Source organism: Paroedura picta, chromosome 1, assembly GCF_049243985.1.
Source record: "Paroedura picta isolate Pp20150507F chromosome 1, Ppicta_v3.0, whole genome shotgun sequence".
Taxonomy (NCBI): Eukaryota; Metazoa; Chordata; class Lepidosauria; order Squamata; family Gekkonidae; genus Paroedura; species Paroedura picta.
Window position 1 is genome coordinate 201,665,311 of NC_135369.1, and position 22,654 is coordinate 201,687,964.

A 22,654-nucleotide genomic window follows, 5' to 3' on the forward strand; every position below is an offset into this window, starting at 1 on the left:
TACACTGACCCTTGAAGTCACATACTGTGGACTGAGTCTTTCCCCACCCCTCTGCAACAAGCGTACTCATTACGGCAAGGGGACTGAAGATTTACATTCTGTCTTCCTGGAGGCAGGCGGTAACAAAGGCTGAAGAGAGATCCCAAGAATGGACCCTCCCAATACACTGAAGAAAAGGGTAGCCATTATCGGAGGAGGTTTGGTAAGGATCGAGTATTTTATTCTCTGTCTGACAGCCATGGGTACAACACTGCCTAGTTTCCACCCAGCACTTAGATTCAGATGGGTAGCCGTGTTGGTCTGAAGTAGCAGAACAAAGTTTGAATCCAAAGGCACCTTTGAGACAAAGTCTTGAATAAAATTTTGTTGGTCTTAAAGGTGCCTTTGGACTCAAATTTAGTTCTACCCAAACCTTAGTTGGATTACTGGGAGTAAAACTGGATTAGCCGCCCCAATTTGTTTCTAAAATTTCAGTCGTGGCCTAGCATTCAGTGTCAAACTCTTTACAAACTGCCTCATGAAATATTGTGTTGTAACCAGGCATCTCATCTGGCGTCAATTCAGGGGTTGTTTCTTCGTTTTCATTTGCAACTTCCATTTCATTTGTAATTTCAACAGCGGCAGCTTGGTGTAGTGGTAGGAGTGCAGATATCTAATCTGGCGAGCCCGGTTTGACTCCCTGATCCTCCTCCACATGCAGCCAGCTGGGTGACCTTGGGCTTGCCACAGCACTGATGTAGCTGTTCTGACTAAGCAGTAATATCAGGGCTCTCTCAGCCTCACCTGCTTCACAGGGTATCTTTTTGGAGAGAGAAAAGGGAAGGTGATTGTAAGATGCTTTGAGACTCCTTCGGGTAGAGAGAAGTGACATATAAGGACCAACTCTTCTTCTTAATTCAAAGGGGGATGTCAAAGACTTTTTTCCCCAATTAAGGAACTGGGGAAGTTCACATTTTTGACAGTTTGATCCCACCTTGTGACTCTTATATTTATTAAAATAGCTATAAACTTAAAACTTCTTTTGTTCAGAAGAACTAGTGTTGTGGAACATGAATTCACTATGTATAATGAGAATTGATAGTTCAGGCCTCTTTTCCGACCTGTCAAACCAGCCCCTTGAAGATGAATCAAACAGCCGCTCTGCTCATTGGTGCGTCATCATCTGTCCTTCCTTTCAAGATTTTCTTGAATGTGAATGTCTAGCTTTATAGAAAGGCTGGAGTCCTTCTGGGCTAAGCTAGCTGCAGCTTCAGGCTGTGCCTTTTTTACCTTGTATGAAATACCTCTTTAGTCACCTTCCCTCCCAGAGGGTTCTGCATACATTTATTACATAAAGTATGTTCTTACTGCCACTTTTCCCTTACACTGCTCTACCGTTTTTCAATGAATCAACTGACCATTATGCATGTTTTAGGATTCTGCCTATTCGACCAGCCAAAGAATAAGGAAATTGATTTTTCAATTAAATGAGAACACACCCCATGACTATCGCTTCTGTTCTATTGCTTCTGGCTGAAATTTTATGAAATCTTTGTAATTTTCACAAATGATAAAAATATTGACTTGGAACCATGATTGTGGTAGCAGTTTTTTATTTACTCCTTACTCCCACCTGTGGCAGACCTTAAGCTCTCCTCTCATTCTGTTTATCGCAATGTCCATCCCCCCTCCCCGCCTCCAGGAACAGCATTTCAAGGAGCATTGTGCATTGCTGTCAGTGGGAGGGGAGTCACATTCTGCAGACATAAATGCTGTTCATGAGTGGACACTCTTGGTTGGATCCAAACCATTGGGTTACACTGCGCCACCTCAGGTTGAATAAAAGCTCTACTTGAATTTAAATCAATACGTACAGGGCCACTTTCATGTTTGGGGGGGAGGCATGGGCAGAGAGTGCTCAAGGTCCTTGTATACCCACTTCTAGGCTCTTCTTAGGGGAGCCAGCTGTGGGTACGGAAATACCTGGAGACTGTGAGGGTGGAGCCAGGAGTGGATGGGATTTGGAGCAGGGAGAGACCGCAGAGGAGTGTAATGCTATGGAGTCCATCCTCCAAAGCAACCATTTTCTCTAGGGGAACTGATCTCCATTACCTAGAGATGAGTTATAAAACCAAGGGATCGCTGGGTCCCACATGAGAAGTGGCATCCCTTGGTGTGATGAAGGCATCAGAGAAGATGTATGAGCAGGGAGTCACATGAGCACCACCAGAATCCCCAGTTCTTGCCAAGTGCCCCACCTCAGGGTATGTTGATGCTGGGCCTTAGTATGTACTTATATAGTTATAAAATCAAGTAGTATCCACTTTTCCTAAATTAGTATCTAAATGTCTTGTGGACATTTTGATTTAAACCTTTCAACCTTTTTCAGCCTGTGAGCACCCTCGAGAAAAGACCAATATGAGCCTTAGTTGCTAAAACATCTACTCTGAGAAAAATTTAGTCAGAAGACACAACTTTGGCTAAATAGTCTGGATTCAGCATAAGCTGAAAGCAGTTCTGCACATATTAGAATTGCACAGTGTTTGACAGAGTGAATTGGGTACTGGATTGAAACTCCCAAGCAGGTCAAAGGAAAGGGGAGAAATTTCTAGGGAGCGAAGAAAAATCCCTTCCTAGTTAAAAGGGGAAACTAGCTGTGTGCATTTCTCTGGTCAGGTGTGGAAAGATACTGCTGTGGACTCCTCAGGAGTTAAGGAAACTGGTGTTTCTAAGGAAGGGAGACTGGAGTACTGGTAGAGGGTACCAGCCTTCAAGAAAACCAGGAGAGTTCAAGGGAACTCAAAAAGAAAAATACTGAAGTGTTTTGGAAAGTACAGAAACAAAAGCCCTGCATTAGTAAGAATCAAGAAACCAAGGAAAAAACTTCTGTAACTCTCAAATGCCTGTACGTAAGATCTGAAAATTAATGAACTATTGAATTTCTTCAACAAAGTTTCTCTCTTTTTTTTTTTTGAATTTCTATATTTTAACTCCACATGCCATCTAAACTTTGCTTGGGTGTTAAATAAAATCTTTTCTTTGGTTTTACTTTACCACCATCTCTAGTGCCATTCAAAAGAGGTGTAGAAAAGATTGCTCCTACATCTTCCCTTAGTGTTCCAGGGCTGAGTTAAAAGCCAGATCTTCTGTCAGTGACAGGGTGGGACAGCCAGCTTCATTATCTACAACCAAGAAACCAAGCTACTTGGGAAGCAGTCAGTGTGGGAACAGTATTTTTATTTTTTGTGAGGAAAATTTTTACCTCAGTATTGGGAAGTGTGACGGGGACTTGTCATAAGTGTGCTTTTATTTTGTATGGGGCAACAATGAAGCCCATAGAACAGATGGGCTTTTGATAACACTTACTGGGTTAATTGTTTTACAGTGGACACTGTATTTAGCAGTCATTGTTAGCCGCTGAGTCCTTCAGAAAAAGGTGGTTTAAAAATGACTCAAAGAATTACATTAAATGATTCTGCTGTTTTTCTTGCAGGTGGGTGCTCTAAATGGTTGTTTCTTTGCAAGGAAGGGGTTATCTGTGGAAATTTATGAAGCAAGGCAAGGTACATGATCTTCAGAATATTTGAAGTCTTAGAATAATAACTAAAATCCTATTTATTTATCTCTTTAGTCTGGAAATGACCTGTAATTCCGGGGGGGGGGGGGGAATGTCCCTACTACCCAGTGGCTCCCCATCCCTAAGCATCTGGAGGCTTGTGGGTGGCCTCCATATCCCCCATACTATTCTGTCCTAAGTATGTGCCTTGACTTCTAATATACATTGCTTGTGTGTGTATAGTCTTAAACCTTATCAATTAAGTTCTCTTTGCATTACGTTTAATAGGAATTTTTCAGTGGTGGTGCCTTAGGTTCGGAATGCCCACTCCTGTGAGGCTCACATGGGTGCCTACCTTACTTTCTTTTAGGCAGCAGGCTTAAACATTCCTTTTTAAAATCTAGGCTTTTAACAAAAGGTTATTTTCCTCTGCCACCTGGAGATGAGATAGATATAATTCCAGGAGATCCCTTCTTAATCAGTTTCGTGGTCTCCATCTGGGCCAGAGTTCATTGGTTCTGCCCAGGGTTGGCAGCTCTGGGTTGAGAAATACTTGGAGAACTTGGCGGTGGAGCTGGGAGTGAGTGGGATTTGGGGAGGAGAAGGACCTCAGTGGGGTATAATGCTGTCTTGTCCACCCTACAAAGCAGCTATTTTCTCCAGGGAAACTGATCTCTGCCACCTGGAGATGAGATATGATTCCAGGAGATCCCCAGGTCCCAACCAGGGAACTGGCATCCCTAGCTCTGCCACATCTGAGTCTGCTCAGTGTGTTTTTTATGTTCTTATGGCCTGACTGTTTTAATGTTGGTTGGTTTATTAGTTGCTTGTTTTAATGCTGACTTTGTTTTGCTGCCATTATTGTAGTCTGCCTTCAGGAACATGCTGGAGAGACAGCATTAATGTTTATTAAAATAAAAAGAAACATGTACTTTACTTTTTCTTTGAACAATTCTCATGTGTTTTTAAATCAGTTTTATAATCAATCAATCTAAAAATTAGAATATGCACCAGGTAAAGTGTAAAAAGTATAAATATGACTAAAGCAAAATAACAAAAGAATAATTTGAGAATACATATTTTAAAAATTCATGCCATGACCTTTTGTTGGCACAGCTTTGTGGCACATTACCAAAAATTGGCCACATTATCAGTCATGTCAGGAAGGAACAAAATCTTACAGGTGTCAAAAAGCCTATTCTTGTTTACTTACAGGGGATTTAAAACTAACATTTACTGTTGTGTCTGTGGACGCAAAAGGACATGGAACTAGGCAGCAGAGACTGGGATCCTGAAACCTTGCTTGGGAGTCCCAGGTCCCAGGCTTGCAGCCAATCAGAAACTGACTTTATGGGCCAATCATGGGCCTCCGTTAACGACCAATGGTGCGTCTTGGCAAGAAGCTCGAGAATGTATATAAGTTCAACAATTCTGGTTATCTGTGTTCAGTGTTTTCTTGTTCTAGTAAAATCATTGGTTGTTGGGACTGAGGGTCAGTGTCTTACTGACTTCTGAAATTGCTTATAGTGCCCTGCCTTTCTAAGGAGGGATGTTCGCTTCGGCGCAATGCAGCCACCTCGGCAATCACTGAAGCCCAAGGCGGCACGTAGGGGCGCTGGCCCCCCTACACATCGCCTCAGGCTTCAGTGATCGCTCAGGCAGTGAAGCACGCATCCCTAGGAGGGACTATCTGGTATCACTGACATACTCACCTTGTGTGGAGGCTAGAGATGAACTTTGATTCCTGGGAATCCTAAGGTCCCACCTGGGAACTGGCGTCCCTAAATACAGCTCTAAATACAGCTTTATCTAAATTGAGGTGCAGAACCAACATTTCAGTTCTGCTTTTCGAAGGACGCAAAAAAGGGAGGTGGTAAGGGACCAATTTTCATTTCATTTCAGATATTCGTGCTTCCAACTTGGCACGTGGCAGGAGCATTAATTTGGCATTGTCTCACAGGGGACGGCAAGCCCTCAAGGCCGTTGGACTGGAAGATCAGGTGAGATTGTCGCTGTCTTTAATTATTTTTCACACTGCGGTCATTTGAATAGTATTGGATTTCTAGGTAACTAGAGGGAAAAACAAGTATTCTAAGCAAACAGCATTATGGTACTTTTGTAGTATGGACAAGGACCGTTCAAACAAACCTGTGTGTGTGTAAGGTTTTTTTTAGGAAGGTTATTTCATCCCCAGCAGAAGATGATGCTATATAGTTTATCAGACTCCTTCTAGATTCACCTTTTCTGCATATGAAATCTAATTGAGAGTAGTTATTTTTCAGGGTTCTGGTTTGGGTCCGGGATTAGGGTTAGGGGTATGATTAGGTTTTGGGTTAGCATCCAAAGTTTTCTCCCTGGAATTTCCAGTTGAAAGGTAGAAGGATTGGGAAAGGCCTTTGCAGAGCTTCTGTCATTTAGAACAGATAATACTGGGATGGGTGGAACCAATCATCTCCATTTTTCTGATGCCTTCAGAACTTCATCCTTTATGTTAGATTGTTTTATACTGGCAACCCTTTGCATTCCAGCTTGTTAGGATATTTGCTCACCCCCTGTTCAAGAATAACCTCAGCTATCCTCAGCATGGGACTCACACTTGGGGGGGGGGGGTACTCCAATATCTGCCCAGCTATGTTCCTTGCTTCTTTGCTTCCTTCCTTTTGTAAATGTTTATTCTGCCCTTACTCCGAAGAGCTCAGCGTGCCATACCTGGTTCTCCCCTTCTCCATTATATTATCATTCATAAATCTTAGCATGGGCTAAGAGAGAGAGGGATGAATACCAGGATCACACAGTGAACCTCACAGCAGAGCAGAGATTCTAATCTGTGTCTCCCAGATCCTAGTCCGACACTCAGTCACACCACTACAGCACCCTGAGTCTCCAGTTCCAGTGTGCATGGGAACACACTGAGTACAATTACTGGAGCCTGGGACAGCTAATTCCCAATGATTTGTTTGTTTGTTTCTTAGATTTTTATACCGCCCTCCGATAGGGCTCAGGGCGGTTTACATACAACATTGTGGGGGACTGTGTGTTGTTCCATATTATCACATTACCAGAGGCAGTTTATTCTAGTAGCACATGTAGCATGTGCCCCCTGGGCCCCCTGCGATGTGGTAAGGGACCTTCACACTGGGATTATTAGGGGGTCTTTGTCCTTATGCAGCTTGTGGACCATGAGAATGGGAAAAGAGTGATACACATGCTCTGTTAGTAACTGAGCATGTGCATAGCTTAATGAGCATGTATGTAGACCACAAGTTGCCTAAGTGTGAAGGACTTCTTAGATATTAGGGTATTGCACTTGCGCATCCCACCAAGGCCCTGCAAATTCTTAAACTGGCTCTGGTGCTACAGGCCCCACGAATTCTTAAACTAAGGCAGCTCATTCTGATTTATACTTTTCTCGGCAAGATGTCCCTGCCTCGTTACATGTGGCTAATTTTGATGCTAGGGCCAAAAGAGGATTCCAAAAGCTCCAGGATTTTTCTTTTTCTGTTTGTCTTGTTAAGGATGCACTTAAAAGGACACTCAACAGCAGGTGAGGTGTGGGTTCTATATAGGGTTAAGAAAAACTAACCATTTCTGCCTTTTGGATTTCAGATAGTGAGCAAAGGCATTCCAATGAGAGCAAGGAGGATTCACACGCTTTCGGGAAAACAGTATTCGATTCCTTATGGAACAAAGAGCCAGGTATCCGGGAATCGGGCTGTTGGCTAACATAAGCTTTAGTGCTGCTTTTCATATGTTATGTCCAGCTCTTCTTACGTAGATAGAAGCTTTATCACTGAAGTTGTTGTTTAGAACCACTGTTGGATTGTTATTGTTGTATATTGACTATGTTGAATGTTGATTCATTCCATGTATCCCCCTACGATGTTGTATGTAAACCGCCCTGAGCCATATGGAAGGGCGGTATAGAAATCAAATAAATAAATGAATAAATAAATAAATAGTAAATGAATGCTGAGGACATGGAGAGAACTTCAGAGTATTCTAGGGATCCGTGTAGGGTTGTGCAGTTCGGCGCGATTCGGCCGCCTCAGTGATCACCGAAGCCTGAAGCGGCATATAGGAGGCCAGCCCTGCAGTGCGGAGGGGACTCTACAGTGGAACTCTACACCTGTGTGTGGCCGCCAGCTGGCATGCCACCGCCCCTCCTCTCCATGCCATGGTGCTGGCCGCCTCGGGCTTTGTTGTTCGCCAAGGCGGCCAAACTGCACCGAAGTGCACAACCCTAGATTTATGTGACAGATGCAATGGACATTTCCAGTTAGGAAGGTGTGCTGGGGTGTAACAGTCCTTTAAATCAGCGGTCCCCAACCCCTGGTCCAGGGACCAGTACCGGTCCGTAGATCAGTCAGTACCGGGCTGCGGATCCTCCTCATCCTCCTCCCCGGCTGCTGCCTTGGGTGCTGCCCTGCCACTCTGCTGCCGGCTCATTTTTGGTGCTCTCCAGCGGCCGCCATGACTGGGGCTCCCCCTTGGTGCGGCACTGCACAGCTGCTGCTGGCAGTGCCCCGAGTGGGCGGCAGGAAGTCAGGGGCGCCAGCGGGAAAGCAAGCAGAGCAAGGGCTCAGGCGGTGGCGGCCCTCAGCAAAAGAGTCCCCCCCCCAGGCCTCAGTAAAACTGTCAAGTGTTGACCAATCCCCGGTGATAAAAAGGTTGGGGACCACTGCTTTAAATCACTTTCTTTTGGTTTATACTTGAGGATGCACAGGATTGACTCTTGTCCCTGGAGAGAATGGTGGTTCATGACTACTTTGATTTTTGATTGTGACCTCCACATCTGAAATTATTATTCTATGTTGTTGGGAGCGTCAACCAGGTGCCATTGTAAGACTGTGCTGTTATATGTGTGCAAATAGTTTATTGGACCACTGAGGAAGGCCCTCTGGGTTGAAATGCATTTGGCCTATGGTCATGCCTTGTGCAACTATTGAGACTGTACATTCAATATTGTTTTAATATTGTTTTTAATCTCCTGAATGATCGCTTGATAATAAATATTTGCATTTTAATTTTAATATATATATATGCTGTTCAGCCTTTAAAATGGAACTCCTGGGAATTTAGAGAACAAGTCTGACTTCACTGGTTTGGTCATCCACACTTAAAACACAGACCCAAATATTCTTAGTATATATATATATTTTTCCTTTTAGTACATTCTCTCTGTCGATAGAGCAAATTTAAACAAGGAACTACTCACTGGTAAGTGTGCCTTTTGAAAATTCTTGGTCCTTTTCATTTTGCCAGTTTTTAAAAGAATCTAGTGTATTGAGACACCAGCTTCAGTAAAATAGAAGTGAACTGTGACCAGATTTGGTCATAATGCTATTTATTGTTTAAAATTAAAGGGAAGACGGATGCGACATTTTGTGTGTGGCAGAGGGGCTTCGGATTTGCTGCCAAAGGCAGCAGATATGATTCCAAATGATTTCTTCCTCAACTTGGTGGTAGATAGTACTGTCAAATTACTGCTGACGCCAATTATGGTGACTCTGGCAGCCTCTCACCATTTTTATACCGTTGAGAAACCCCTGAAATGTTCTTCAGGCTTTGAGAAAATCCAGAAGTGGCGCGATCGTGCAAAATGTGAAAGCATAGCTGTGTACATGTCCACCAAAGTCCCTCCTCTTTCCACCCCCTCCTGGCCCATCATCGGCCATTGGGTGGGGGCAGGTCGACAAATATTTAACAAATTTAAGAAATATTTTTAAAAATTAACTCCCATCCATTCAAGAAACCCTTGCAGGGCTGTCAGTAAACCCCAAGGCTTCAAGAAACTCTGGTTGAGGAAGCCATCTGTAGGCTTTTCAATTCAAGAGACATTGTTCAGTAGTGGTTGACCATTTTCTGCCTCTGTATCAGGACTTTGGAGTAACCAGAACCCTTGGGAGTAACCTGAATTCTTGGGAGTGACCAGAACCCAAGCTGTCCAGTATCCAACATCTGATGAGATTTGAGCTGTCCAGAGATTGTTCTGCACTCCCTTTTTTTCCACTGTAAATCTTGCCGAATTCTGGTTGATTTGAACCTGTATCTATAACCTTCCTTATTTTCGATTTTAAACAGATTGCAATTTTTAGTCTCCTTCCCGCTTGATTGATTCCAAATATCAAACAACAATTTAAAGTAGAAGAGTTGGTTCTTATATGCCGCTTTATCTGCCCAAAGGAGTCTCAAAGGGTATGAAAAAATCCCAGCTCTTCTTCTGCCCAAATCTGTATCAATACCTTAATGCTGGTGGAGTTGGATGGCATACAAAGCCGATCAAAGCACTGACATGTAGCATCTCATAAAGTATGGTAAAAGTGGCTGATTGATTGCATCTAATACATTTCTATAGGCTGGATTCCAATGAGTAGCCGTGTTGGTCTGAAGTAGCACAATAAAATCAGAGTCCAGTCGCACCTTTAAGACCAACAAAGATTTATTCAAGGTGTGAGCTTTCGAGTGCAAGCGCTCTTCCTCAGACTATGAACTGGCCATCATAACAGTAGGAATATATAAGCATAAGCGTATATATATTAAAGCTACTACTGGATTCTGATTTCTGGTACGTTATAACTGCAAAGATTTCTAAAGAAAAAATGTAGTTTGATGAAGCAGCTATGCTTGCCTGAATATTTGTGCTAATGCAAAAATCATACTTATTTTTGCCCTCCTTTCTACAGCTGCAGAGAAATACCCCAATGCCAAATTGTACTTTGAACAGAAACTGTTGCGCTGCAACTTGGAGACAAGGACGTTGACCTTCACAGGGTAACGGATAACAGGGCCCTCCTGAGCAATCTAATAATTAATCAGAAACCAAACAAACCAGCCACCTCGTTTTGCCCAATGAGCTTGGGCATCCTGCCGTGATTCTACCATCTCGTCTGCTGTTCATAGAATCATAGAATCATAGAGTTGGAAGGGGCCATACAGGCCATCTAGTCCAACCCCCTGCTCAACGCAGGATCAGCCCTAAGCCCTGTTCTGGTTCTGGTAGGGATGGGCAAACCAGAGAAGCCACAGGAGAAGAAAGTTTTATTTTGCCAGCAGTTTAACCGCCAACATGTAGCTTACCTTTTTTTATTCTGCGGGTGACAAAATTGTTTGTATTGGTCTACACTATCTTCAGTAGTGTCAGGTAAACTTCAGACGATATGCTGTAATCCAGGGGTAGTCAAACTGCGGCCCTCCAGATGTCCATGGACTACAATTCCCATGAGCCCCTGCCAGCATTCGCTACCCCTGGTGTAATCTCTTTGTAATAAAGTGGAAAGTCTTGGTTTTGGACCTTGGACACTCGGGGTGGCCGAAGAATTTTTTTGGATGTTAAGATTCGTTAGAAATAAATAAACTGGGGGATTGTTGTGCTTCGAAAAAAGTATTCTAAATTATAATGAATTAGTGGACACACCATCCAGTCCTATTTCCTATTGTAAGCCTAAGACAGGCCCACTCAGAGATTCAAAGAAGTTTGGACCCCTTCCAGGTTTTGAGGCCCCATACAATATTAAAAATAAGAAAAGATGGCATATGACATGCTTAAAAAGTTGCAAAACATATCAAATGCCAAACATAATTAACAGGTGTATATATATTTGAGGCAGGATTGCCTACTGTGGGTTGGGGAATTCTGGGAGATTTGACAGGAGAGCCAGGAGAAGGAAACTCAGAAGGGTGATGTCATAGTTCCTGGCCTACAATACTGGCATTTCCTCCAGGCAAACTGTTCTGTTTTGCTTGGCGATCAGCTCTACTTCCTGAAGAACTCTGGGACCCACCTGGAGGTTGGCAGCCCTAGGGTTCAGGGCCAGGCCAAATTGTCCTCTTGGTGCCCCTAAGCCATAAGCATATCTGTACCTTATTTATATTGTAGGAAAGGTGGTTGTAAACCGCTTTGAGACTTCTTCAGGCAGTGAAAAGTGGGGTATAAAAACCAATTCTTCTTCTTCCTCTTCTATTGTTTATTAGAATATAAATCTATATTGTATTAAGCGATTCAATTCCAGAGTTGTACAAGGAATGCTGGTATTTTGAGGGTCATGTCTGACATTTAAGAGAGGCAGCTTGGTGTAGTGGTTACAAGTGCTGACTTCTAATCTGGCAAGCTGGGTTTGATTCCCCGCTCCTCCTCAACATGCTGGGTGACTTTGAGCTAGTCACAACCCTGATAGCGCTGTTCTGACTGAGCAGTAATATTAGGGCTCTCTCAGGCTCACCTACCTCACAGGGTGTCTGTTGTGGGGAGAGGAAAGGGAAGGCGATTGTAAGCCACTTTGAGACTCCTTCTGGTAGAGAAAAGCGGCATATAAGAACCAACTCTTCTACTTAAAATTGTTGTTTGATTTTTGGAAAGAAAATTAGAATTCACCTGCATAGTCCTCAGTATGGATTTTGTATGTTAAACAGCTGCTGGTAGGATAAAGTCCAAGCTTACAATAGGAATGGAAAGCCTTAATTAATTAAAATATAATTTTACAAAAGGAGGTCCAAACAAATTCAAGTTCAGACAATTATGAAAAGTAATATTCACAGAAATAAGGTAATTTTCCTTAATGGTACTAGAAGTATGGGGTAGAGTCATATAGTTTTGGAGTTAGAAGGGGACATCCAGGTCAGCTAGTTCAACCCCCTGCTCAATTCAGGACCAGCCTAAAGCATAGAATCATAGAGTTGGAAGGTACTTTCAGGGTCATCTAGTCTAACTCCCTGCATAATGCAGAAAATTCACAACTACCTGCCTGCCCACAGTGACCGCAATTCCATGCCCAGATGACCCCCCCCCCAAAAAAAAACCCAGAATCTCTGGCCAGTCTGGCCTGGAAGAAATTTGCCTACCAATCCCAAAGTGGTGATTGGCATTTCCCTGGGCATGCAAGAAAGGGCCACAAGAGCCAAGCACCAACACAGTCCCTTCTGAACAACCACTCACAATCAGCTTTTTTGTCAGCTAGCTATCCAGCCTCTGCCTTAAACTGTCCAAAGAAGGAGAACTCACCACCTGCCAAGGAAGCCTGTCCCACTGAGGAAGGGCTCTGATTGTCAGCATCTGACTGTTCTTCCAGACAGTACTTGAAGAGGATCCAAAACCATAAGTCAATGTTACGTCTATCTTTTTTAGGTCGGACCTAAGATCAAAAGAGGTCACTTGTGATCTTATTGTGGGTTGCGATGGAGCCTTTTCCACAGTTAGGAAGCAGTTCATGAGGCAAACACGTTTCAATTACAGCCAAGAGTACATTCCTCATGGATACATGGAATTGACAATTCCCCCCCAAAATGGAGAAGTAAGTTATGGTGACTGCTTCCTGCAGTCTCTGCTTTCTTCTGCTTCCAACAAATGGACCAAGAGAGTTGACTTCCTTACATTTATCACCTTTATCATTTCCTTTCCAACTTTTGTCTTTTCCATTCAGTTCGCAATGAAACCGAATTTTCTTCACATCTGGCCGAGGAACACGTTCATGATGATTGCACTGCCCAACCAGGTATGAGTAAGCCACAGGTAGGAAAACTGTGGCTCTCCAGATGAACATGGACTACAATTCCCATGAGCCCTTGCCAACACTGGCAACACTGGAGAGCCACCCCCGGAATAAGCACATGCTTTGTGTTTTTGGAGCTGGATTTTCCTGTTCAAAACAGGAAAATCTGCTTCTAAAGTGCATTATCCAATGTGTGTGAAATGCTGTCTTTTCACTGAAATGCATCATCTGAAACTTTGTGATCATTTCAAGACAGTCCAGAGAGTTTATTTTATGTATTTGCTAAACCGGTACATTTTTGGATAGTTAAACATATGTCATACCATCATGTTATACCATATATCTAATTTGCTTGGCATGCTGGGGGACAACTCACTTCTTTCCAAAGGAGGCGATTGGTTCAGAGCCCTGGAGGGGAGGCGGGACCTTGGGGATGATTGCCATAAGAGTTCCAGTAACTGTCTCTTCTGGCAGTTGCTGGGATAACAGCTTCTTGGCTGCTGCATTTTCTGCCCAAGGGACAGCCGCTGTGCAGAGAAGATGCCAGTGCCATATTAGCCGGGGGAGGGAAGGGTGGCTGGGCCCTCATACAAGCAGCTCATACAAGGGTTGATGGGGTTAGTACAAAGCAGAAAAGCCTTTGGGGAAATTAAAAGAAAGCCAGGGGAAAGACAGGCACAGCTAGGTAAAATCTTTTGAAAAATTGAACCAAACAAGTAGCTGTGTTGGTCTGACATAGCACAATAAAATCAGAGACCAGTGGCACCTTCAAGACCAACAAAGATTTATTCAAGGCGTGAGCTTTCGAGTGCTCACATGGGGTAGTCAAACTGCGGCCCTCCAGATGTCCATGGACTACAATTCCCATGAGCCCCTGCCAGTGTTCGCTGGCAGGGGCTCATGGGAATTGTAGTCCATGGACATCTGGAGGGCCGTAGTTTGACTACCCCTGGCTCACACCTTGAATAAATCTTTGTTGGTCTTGAAGGTGCCACTTAACTCTGATTTTATTGAAGAATTGAAGCAACTGATAAGCTTAGAACAGTTCTATGGCCAGGTTTCAAAAACAGTGGGTGAAGCCACTGCTTTATTAGATGAGATTAAGGGGGTTTAGATGAGATTAAGGGTTTGGAGACCAAATCTTATGAGGGAAAGTTGAGGGAGCTTGATCTGTTTAGCCTGGAGATAAGATGACTAAGAGGTGATATGATCACCATCTTCAAATGCTTGAGGGGCTGTCCATACAGAAGATGGCGCAGAGTTGATTTCTGTTGACCCAGAAGGGCAGACCAGAACCAATGGGTTGAAATTAATTCAAAAGAAATTCCATCTAAACATCTGGAAGAAGTTCCTGACAGTTAGAGTGGTTCCTCAGTGGAACAGGCTTCTTCCTCAGGAGGTGGTGAGTTCTCCTTCTACATAGTCATCTGATTTTATGCAGTTAGACAGATTGTGAGTGGCTGGGCAGTAAGGGATGTGCCAGTGTTTGTCTCTTGTGGCCCTTCCTTGCATACACAGGAAATTCCTGATTGCCACTGTAGGTGATTTCCCTCCAAGCCAGACTGGATTCTGGAGATATTCGGTGTGTGTATGTGGGGGATCACTTGGACATGAAATTGGGGTCACTGAGGTTTGGCAGGTAGTTGTGAGTTCTTGCATTGTGCAGGGGAAGACCAGAAGACCCTGGAGATCCCTTTTAACTCTGATTCTGTGATTCTATAACCAGCCAGGATCCTCACGGCAACACCGTGGAGGTCCCATATCCGGCCTATTCTCCATCAGCTGCAATGGTTACCAGTTGAATTCCGGATCAGACTAAAGGTTCTGGTAATTACCTTCAAGGCCATACGCGGTCAGGGCTCAGTGTACCTGAGGGACCGCCTCCCCGCCTATGCCCCCAAAAGAGCTCTGTGCTCTACTGCCACCAACCAGCTAAGGATCCCTGGCCCTAAAGAAGTCCGTCTGGTCTCGACCAGGGCCAGAGCATTCTCTGTTCTGGCCCCTACCTGGTGGAACGAGCTCCCAGAGGAGATCAGGGCCCTGACAGAGCTTAAACAGTTCCGCAGGGCCTGCAAAAAGGAGCTCCTCCACCAGGCATTTGGCCGAGACCAGACATAATCTACAGCGACCAAGGGCCCCTGCTCCCCCCCACCCCCCTCAGAATTCAGCCAATAAGCCACCCCCCTCAGAATCCCATCAACAAGACCTGGACCTGTTTGTATTCCGATTGTTTACTGTTATACTGTGTTGTGTTTGGTTGCATTTGTTGGTTATCGATGTACATGTTCTACAGACTGTTTTATGTATGGTTCTCTGTTATAATGTAAACCGCCCTGAGCCTCCGGGGAGGGCGGTATAGAAGTATGATAGATAGATAAATAAATAAATGACACTGTGTTGAATGTTTCGAGATGTCTTCTCCCAGGAATCTCATATATATGTTAAGGATAGATTCGGGTGGGTAGCCTTGTTGGTCTGAAGTACTTTGAGTCCAGAGGCACCTTTAGGACCATCAAAGTTCTGCCAGTGGAGGCGGGCCTGCTTCTGGACAGTGTTGCTTGCTTTGTGTACCCATTCTGTTGATGGATTGTTGCCTCTGAATAAACATGGGAACCCATCTGCCAATAAAAACCCTCCTTGCTCTGACTAACCCCTCAGGAGAGTTTGATTTAATCAAGAGGAGGAGGTTTTTAAAATCCTTTAAAATGTTTAAATGCTTAATTTTCGTATGACTGCTTTAGAGACTGAGGTTATTGCATGCACTGATAAATAAAACGGATGATGATGATGAATGCTTGCAGCTGGTTTGCAGCCGTAGACAATACTAGCACATGTGTTGTGTAACTAGTACCTCTAGTAACCTTCCACTGTAAAAATATTGTATTATATATTGAAAATAATATAGTTTAGATTGGAAGAGGCATTTGTATACTGTAGATCCCAATTATTTGCTTAATATAACAATGCAGGGAATTTTTTTTCAACTGCATTTCAGGAAACTAGCATTAGGATAAGAACCAGTCAGTGAGTTCATTCCTTTCAGTGCTGTCTTTTATTTTAATTTTTTTAATCCATAGGATAAGTCCTTCACCTGCACTCTCTTCATGCCTTTTGAGAATTTCGAAAAGCTCACAACAGGATACCAAGTCCTGGATTTCTTCAAAACGTACTTTCCAGATTCCATTCCCCTAATAGGAAAGTAAGTTTTATTTTGCCGTTTATGTTCTTTTGAATTTACAAACTGCAGTGAATTATTCAGGCACTAGGGATCAAACCTGTTGCATTCAGGTATACAACAGGTGCTAGATTAGGGGGTGGGGGGGGTGGAAGAACTCTGCAGACAGGCTCCCCCTCCCCCCAGGACCTGGACAGGCTGCAGACAGCTGTTAGGGAACTCACCGGCAGAAGCAGCTCTCATGCAGCAGGGATCTGCAGCCTCCGAGCCTCAGAGGGAAGTGGAAGGAGGAGGAGGTGGGTGGTCAGGAGTGGGGGATGGAAGGCGATTGGCTGGCCGCTGGACCGACAGGCCAGCCGGTTGGAGGATGAGGATGAGACACGCCCCTTGGTACAATAAATCATGCATAATTTCATTTATCATATTCATGAACACGCCCGGAGCGCCGGCGAGGCCGAACGGCATTACGGTGTATTCAAACTGCCCCAGGGGCGTATTAAAAGCTGTTAAATATTCATGCCCCTTCTTGATCCGAACTCGATAGTAGGCTTCCCTTAAGTCCAGTTTCGAAAAAACGCGCGCTTTCCCCAAGTGGCCCAGCAAGTCTTTTATCAGGGGAAGCGGGTAGGCGTTGCAGGTGGAGACCGCGTTCAACCCGCGGTAGTCGGTGCACAACCTTAGCGAACCGTCCTTCTTTTTTACGAAAAGGACCGGGGCTGCCAAGGAAGATGTGGCTGGTCTAATAAAACCTCTCGCTAGGTTCTTATCCAAAAATTCTCTAAGCTCTGTCATCTCTCGCGGGCTCATGGAATACAGTTTGGCTTTGGGGAGAGGCTCTCCCTTCTTTAATTCGATGGCACAGTCAGTTTTGCGGTGGGGGGGAAGCTGGTTGCACTCCACCTCCGCGAACACATCACCAAAGTCCCGGTATTCAGGAGGGAGCGCGTCCACCCCCACCCCCAAAGCAGCCACCACCCCGGATCTCGGAGGACCCTGCTGCCGCTTGTGCTGCTCGCAAGCGGCGGAGGTAAATTCCACAGTCCCTTCCTTCCACTTCACAAGGGGATCATGTTCCCTCAGCCAATCCAACCCCAACACGCATGGGAAGGCAGAGTGAGGGGCCACCAAAGGTTGGATTTGCTCCCAATGTTTTTTAATGTCCAAGTCCATGGGGCGAGTCTTTGCCGTGGCTTCCCCACCGGGAGCGCATTTCCCATCTAACTGGGTGATTGGCAAGGGTTCTTTCAGTGCCACTTTCCCCACCCCCAAAGTCTCGGCCAGTGCCGGGCTCACTAGGGATTGGGTGCACCCCGAGTCCACAATACATCGGATTCCCACCGTCTTCCCCGACTTGGGGTTAGAAAGGTTGGCCGGTAGGAGTAGCAAGGGGGAATCACTCACCACGCGTTTGCCCCTGTTGGCGGCCTGCTGGCGGGGCGCCTTTACAGCAGACCGTCCTCGTTTCCCGACTGCTCCCCAGCTTGATCCTCGTCCTCCAGCCCGCTTCCCTCCTCCGAGTCGTCCACCGCTGGCACGGCAGCCACTGGAACCAGGAGAGATTTGGTGCTTTTCTTGGTGGTGGTTTTCTTGGCAGGCGTGGCTTTCGATGGGGCGCTGCTCGCAGCTTTCGGGGTTGATGCCGCTTTCGTTGGGCAGTGTGCGAGGAAATGCCCGGCTTGGCCACATCCCAAGCACAGCCCTTTCTCCATGCGCCGAGTGCGCTCCGCCGGTTCCAATTTGGTTCGGGGCTTGGTCTTCACCGGGGTGGAAGTCTTCGCCATGGTTTTACCGGCCAGGGCTTGCACCATTGAGGCTCGTTCCAAACGGTTTTCCATTTCTCCAGCCAGCTGGACCCACCCTTCGACAGTGAGTGGGTCTTCCAGGAGGAGGCACTTGTCAGCCAGAGTGGGGTGAGGCCCCCTACAAACGCCAGCACACGTTGGGGCTCCGTCCAGTCTGGTACAGAGGAAGCCAGCTCCTTAAATTCCCTGGCGTACTCAACCACGGACAACTTTCCTTGCCGGTGAGCCCGGAGTTTCTTCTCCGCAGTCTCCCGTTCAAACGGTTCCACGTACATCTGGCGCAGGGCCCTCATGAAATGGTTGTAGTCGCGGGTGGCTTGGGGGTGGTAACGGTACAAATCCACGAACCATTTGGCAGCTTTGCCTTCCAGGGCTTGCCCCACGAAGCGCACCCGTTCGGCGTCGTCTTGGAAAGTGAACCCCATGTCCATCATGTAGGCTTGGAGGTGCACCAGGAACGTGGGGAAATCGGAGGGGTCCCCAGAAAACTTTGCCTTGAACTTATAGGTGTTCCGCATTTCCACTCCAGGGAGGTGGGCAGGTAGGCGCCCTGGGCCCCAGTCCGCCGGTGCTGGGGCCGGGGCCGGGGGTCTTGCACCCCGGCCAATGCCTCTCCCTCTCCCAGCCGCCACTCTCGCTCGCTCCGCTGCCTGCGCCGCTGCTGCTGCTCGCGCGGCCGCTCGCGCTGCTTCACGCGCCGCCGCCGCTGCCGCCGCCTCGGCTCCCGCGACATCCGCCGCTGCCCGTGCCGCCGCCGCCGCTGCTGCGTCCTCGCCTCCGTCCGCGCCGTCTCCACCAGCACCGTCGCCGCCAGCGCCACCTTCGTCCTCTCGTTCCTCGCCTTCGTCTTCTCTCTCCCTCTGCGCCCTTGCGCGTGCTTCCGCCTCGGCTTCGATCTCTAGCTGAGCCCGGGCTCTGGCCAGCGCCTCAGCCGCCTCTGCCGTTGCTTGCGCGGCCGCCATGCCGTGCTCCTGCAGTGCAAACCCACCGCTCTCTCTCCGTGCACTGGTATCGTGTGCACCCCCACCGAGCACGTCCTTTAGCAGGCGTTGTGTTCGGCGTCTCTCCTCCGGATCCAGCCGACCCGAGAGGTCCTGCAGCCAGTTAGTCACCCTGTCCAGCTTGTACTGCAAGTCCTGTGTCTCACCCACAGGCTCCAGCGCGTAGCTAGGCAGTCCCAGGTGCTCCGGCCAACGTTCATCCCCAGTAGGGCGGTCGTATTTTGACAACCGCCTGCGCTGGGTGATGTGACGTTCCAAAAATTCCTCGGGCCCCGGGGTTGCCCCCGAGACAGCCCGCATCATGGCCGAGCTGTGCGGCCCCGCACCAGCGCCTTCGGCCTGGGAGAGGTCCCAATCCAGGCCCTCTCCCTGATCAGAAAAAGTATGTCCCTCGCCCTGCATTTTGCAGGTGAAAGGAGTTGTGAGATTTGACTTGATGTCAAGCGCACAGGAAACTCACAACAAAACTTATTCAAAAGAAAAATAGTTTTATTGATTAGCACTACACGCAATGGACTGAAAAGTCAAATCTGACTAGAAGCCAGATTTGCCTCAGCTTATCAATACATTTCTCCCGCCCAAAACTTGACAGTTCCCAGGGGGGGAGGTGAGTGAGAAAAGACATATGTGAAACCAAAACAGGATTCCAAACTCCCATCCTTGAAAGAGGTGACAAACAGCCCTTTCTGCCCATAACAAGATAAGGTTAACATAACATCACTATTCTATTTTATTGCTTACAAACTACAAGGCCGGGACTAGCAGGCGCCGGGCCCCATCTAGTAATATAACTGACATGGAGGAACTCAGGCTAATTTATGACAGAGATTCTACAATCCTGACACAGGGGTGGGATAGCCGTCCTGAGTGGGCGCTAAGTGCTGGCACTTAAGCCACGAGACACATTCCTCCTCCAAGGTCTTACCAGGAATATATTATTATTGTTATTCTAAAGGATCTGTGTGCCCAGCAGTGATAGTTAGCTGCTGGTCAGGTCAGACCCAAATAGCCGCTGGGGCTCATCTCAGCCTCCTCCTGAATGTCAGGGCTGGCCCAAGTATTTTTGGCACCCCAGACTAACAAACTTTGGTACGCTGACACACACACAACAAATGTTGAGTCCAGTGGCACCTTTAAGACCAACAATGCTTTTTCAAAGTGTGAGCTTTCATGTGCACAAGCACATGTTGTCAGACAATGAAATGGTTGTTACATGACCACAGTTTGGTCTAGTGGTTAGGAGTGTGGACTTCTAATTTGTCATGCTGGGTTCAATTCTGCACTCCCCCACAAGCAGCCAGTTGGGTGACCTTGGGCTCGCCATGGCACTGATAATGCTGTTCTGACCGAGCAGTGGTATCAGGGCGCTCTCAGCCTTGCCCACCTCACAGGGTGTCTGTTGTGGGGAGAGGAAAGGGAAGGCGACTGTAAGCTGCTTTGAGCTTCCTTCGGGTACGGAAAAGCGGCATATAAGAACCAACTCCCCTTCCCCTTCCCCTTCCCCTTCCCCTTCCCCTTCCCCTTCCTCTTCCTCTTCCTCTTCTTCTCCTTCTCCTTCTCCTTCTACATATATAATTAGAGCAGCCTGTCTCAACTTCTTTACTGTTGAGAAAGCCCTGAAACATTCTTCAGGCCCCAGAAGTGGTGTGATCATGCAGAATATGGTAGAGAAGCAGAACTGTGTACATGCCCACCTGAGGGCCCCTCCGAAGTAGGAGAAGCCCCAGGTGGGCATGTTCATCACTGGCCATTGTAGGGGGGGCTGACATGAGCATTTGGGAAACTCTTCCAGAGCTATCAGCAGACTTCAGAGTTTCACAAAACCATGGTTGAAAAAGCTTGAATTTACCGGATGCAAAGAACTTAAAGAAATAACAATAATAAGAGTTGTTTTTAATACCCCACTTTTCAATACCAGAAGTCATCTCATAGTGGCTTACAATTGCCCACCCTTCCTCTTTCCACAACAGACACCCTGTGAAGTGGGTGGGGCTGAGAGAGCTCTGAGAATTGTGACCTGGCTCAAGGTCTCCCAGCTGGCTGCACATGGAGGAATGGGGAATCAAACCTGTTTCTCCAGATTAGAGGCCGCAGCTCTTGGCCATGATACTACATTAGCTCTCTAAGCTAACACCCGGCTGCCTGGAACTATTATAACCTCAGTAATTATTGCTTTTATATGGTTATTGAATTCTTTATTTTTGATAGAATTATATCTGTTTATTTTTTAATTCAAACTGTTGTTCACTGCCCCATATGGCAATATCTGAGAGGGGTGGAATAGAAATAGTCAAATAAATAAATAAAGTTTATCAGGTCATCAGTTGTTTGGGTTCACTTCTAGGGTAGGTGGATGGGAGACATAAAGGAAATAAAAATATCAAGATTAAAGATTCATGGACAGATGCATTCCCAGCTGTGAAACCTGAGAGTGATTAAAGAGAACTCTGTCATTATACTCCACTGGAGCACAAACATTAATTTCACACAAACATTCAATACAGTGAAAGTGAAAGGTCTAGCATTAACATTTTTCTTACAAGATGTTCAAAATGAACAGCATAAAAATAGATGTGTTCTTCAAGAGTCCTCCATGTTCATCGTGGCAGCTCTAGAAGACCAGGGTCAACTGATATGGAGGGTCTAGACTAGAAGTCATTTCCCACAAAGCTTCTCTTTCCAAACCCCTGGAGACAGCTACTTGTTGTCCTTTTGGTGCCCCTCAGGATATTGTTACCTAGGCAACCACCTAGGTTGGTCTAGTGTTTGGGCCTTCTGGCTGGGTTAAGGTCACCAACTTCCAGGTTGGTGATTGATAAGTTCCCAAAATAAAACTTTGGAAGGAGGACTCGTGATATTATATCTCACTGAGGTCCATCCCTTCCTGCCATGCTTCACCCCCAAATCTCCAGGAATCCCAGTTGGCCACCTTATGGCTGGCCTACTGAGCAACAACCTGCCAGGAACTTTCTGGGCAAGTTGAGGGGTTAGTCTGCCCCTGCTAATTCTGTATTTGTGGTTCTTCAGGCTTTTTAATGCTGAAACACATTAGGTCAGGGGTGGCTAAACTGTGACTCTCCAGGTGTCCATGGACTAAAATCCCCATGAGGCCCCACCAGCATGATGCTGACAGGGACTCATGGGAATTGTAGCCCATGGACACCTGGAGAGCCACAGTTTGGACACTCCTGCTTAGGTGAACAAGAGGGGCATACAGAACTTCTAGCTTACTGATGCAGGTTCCTAGTTGCTGAGATTTTTTCTCCTTAAGAGAGCAATGAAACTGTGGCAGCCCCCCCACCCAGCCTGTGGCCCAGAACATGATACCTGCAAACCTATTATAAAGCATCTCTCTGTCTGCTTACCTTTTGTATAATTTTTGCATCAGATCAGTGATGTGCAGTTGTTGTTTTTAATTTCAGGGAAGCACTGATACATGATTATTTTTTGCTACCTGCCCAAGCCATGGTCTCTGTGAAGTGCTCCACGTACCACATGGACTCTTGCTGTGTGCTGATGGGGGACGCTGCCCATGCGGTTGTTCCTTTCTATGGACAAGGCATGAATGCTGTGAGTGAAATTGTCAGCTTTGCCATTCCTAAGCACTGGGATCCCTCCCTAACAGGATCTACATCTGTTGCACATCTGTTGTGAGC

General features: G+C 46.2%; 1 protein-coding gene across 1 annotated transcript in view; it reads left to right on the forward strand.

The window, feature by feature from the left end:
- Positions 1-22,654, forward strand: part of KMO (kynurenine 3-monooxygenase) — a 34,451-nt gene continuing 11,797 nt past the window's right edge. The window contains exons 1-10 of the mRNA XM_077316793.1: positions 1-202; positions 3,473-3,542; positions 5,438-5,535; positions 7,142-7,231; positions 8,704-8,752; positions 10,219-10,306; positions 12,657-12,822; positions 12,952-13,023; positions 16,098-16,219; positions 22,421-22,568. Coding sequence (XP_077172908.1) covers positions 149-202; positions 3,473-3,542; positions 5,438-5,535; positions 7,142-7,231; positions 8,704-8,752; positions 10,219-10,306; positions 12,657-12,822; positions 12,952-13,023; positions 16,098-16,219; positions 22,421-22,568 — 957 coding nt within the window. The 5' untranslated portion in view covers positions 1-148. The remainder of the gene's footprint in view (positions 203-3,472; positions 3,543-5,437; positions 5,536-7,141; positions 7,232-8,703; positions 8,753-10,218; positions 10,307-12,656; positions 12,823-12,951; positions 13,024-16,097; positions 16,220-22,420; positions 22,569-22,654) is intronic.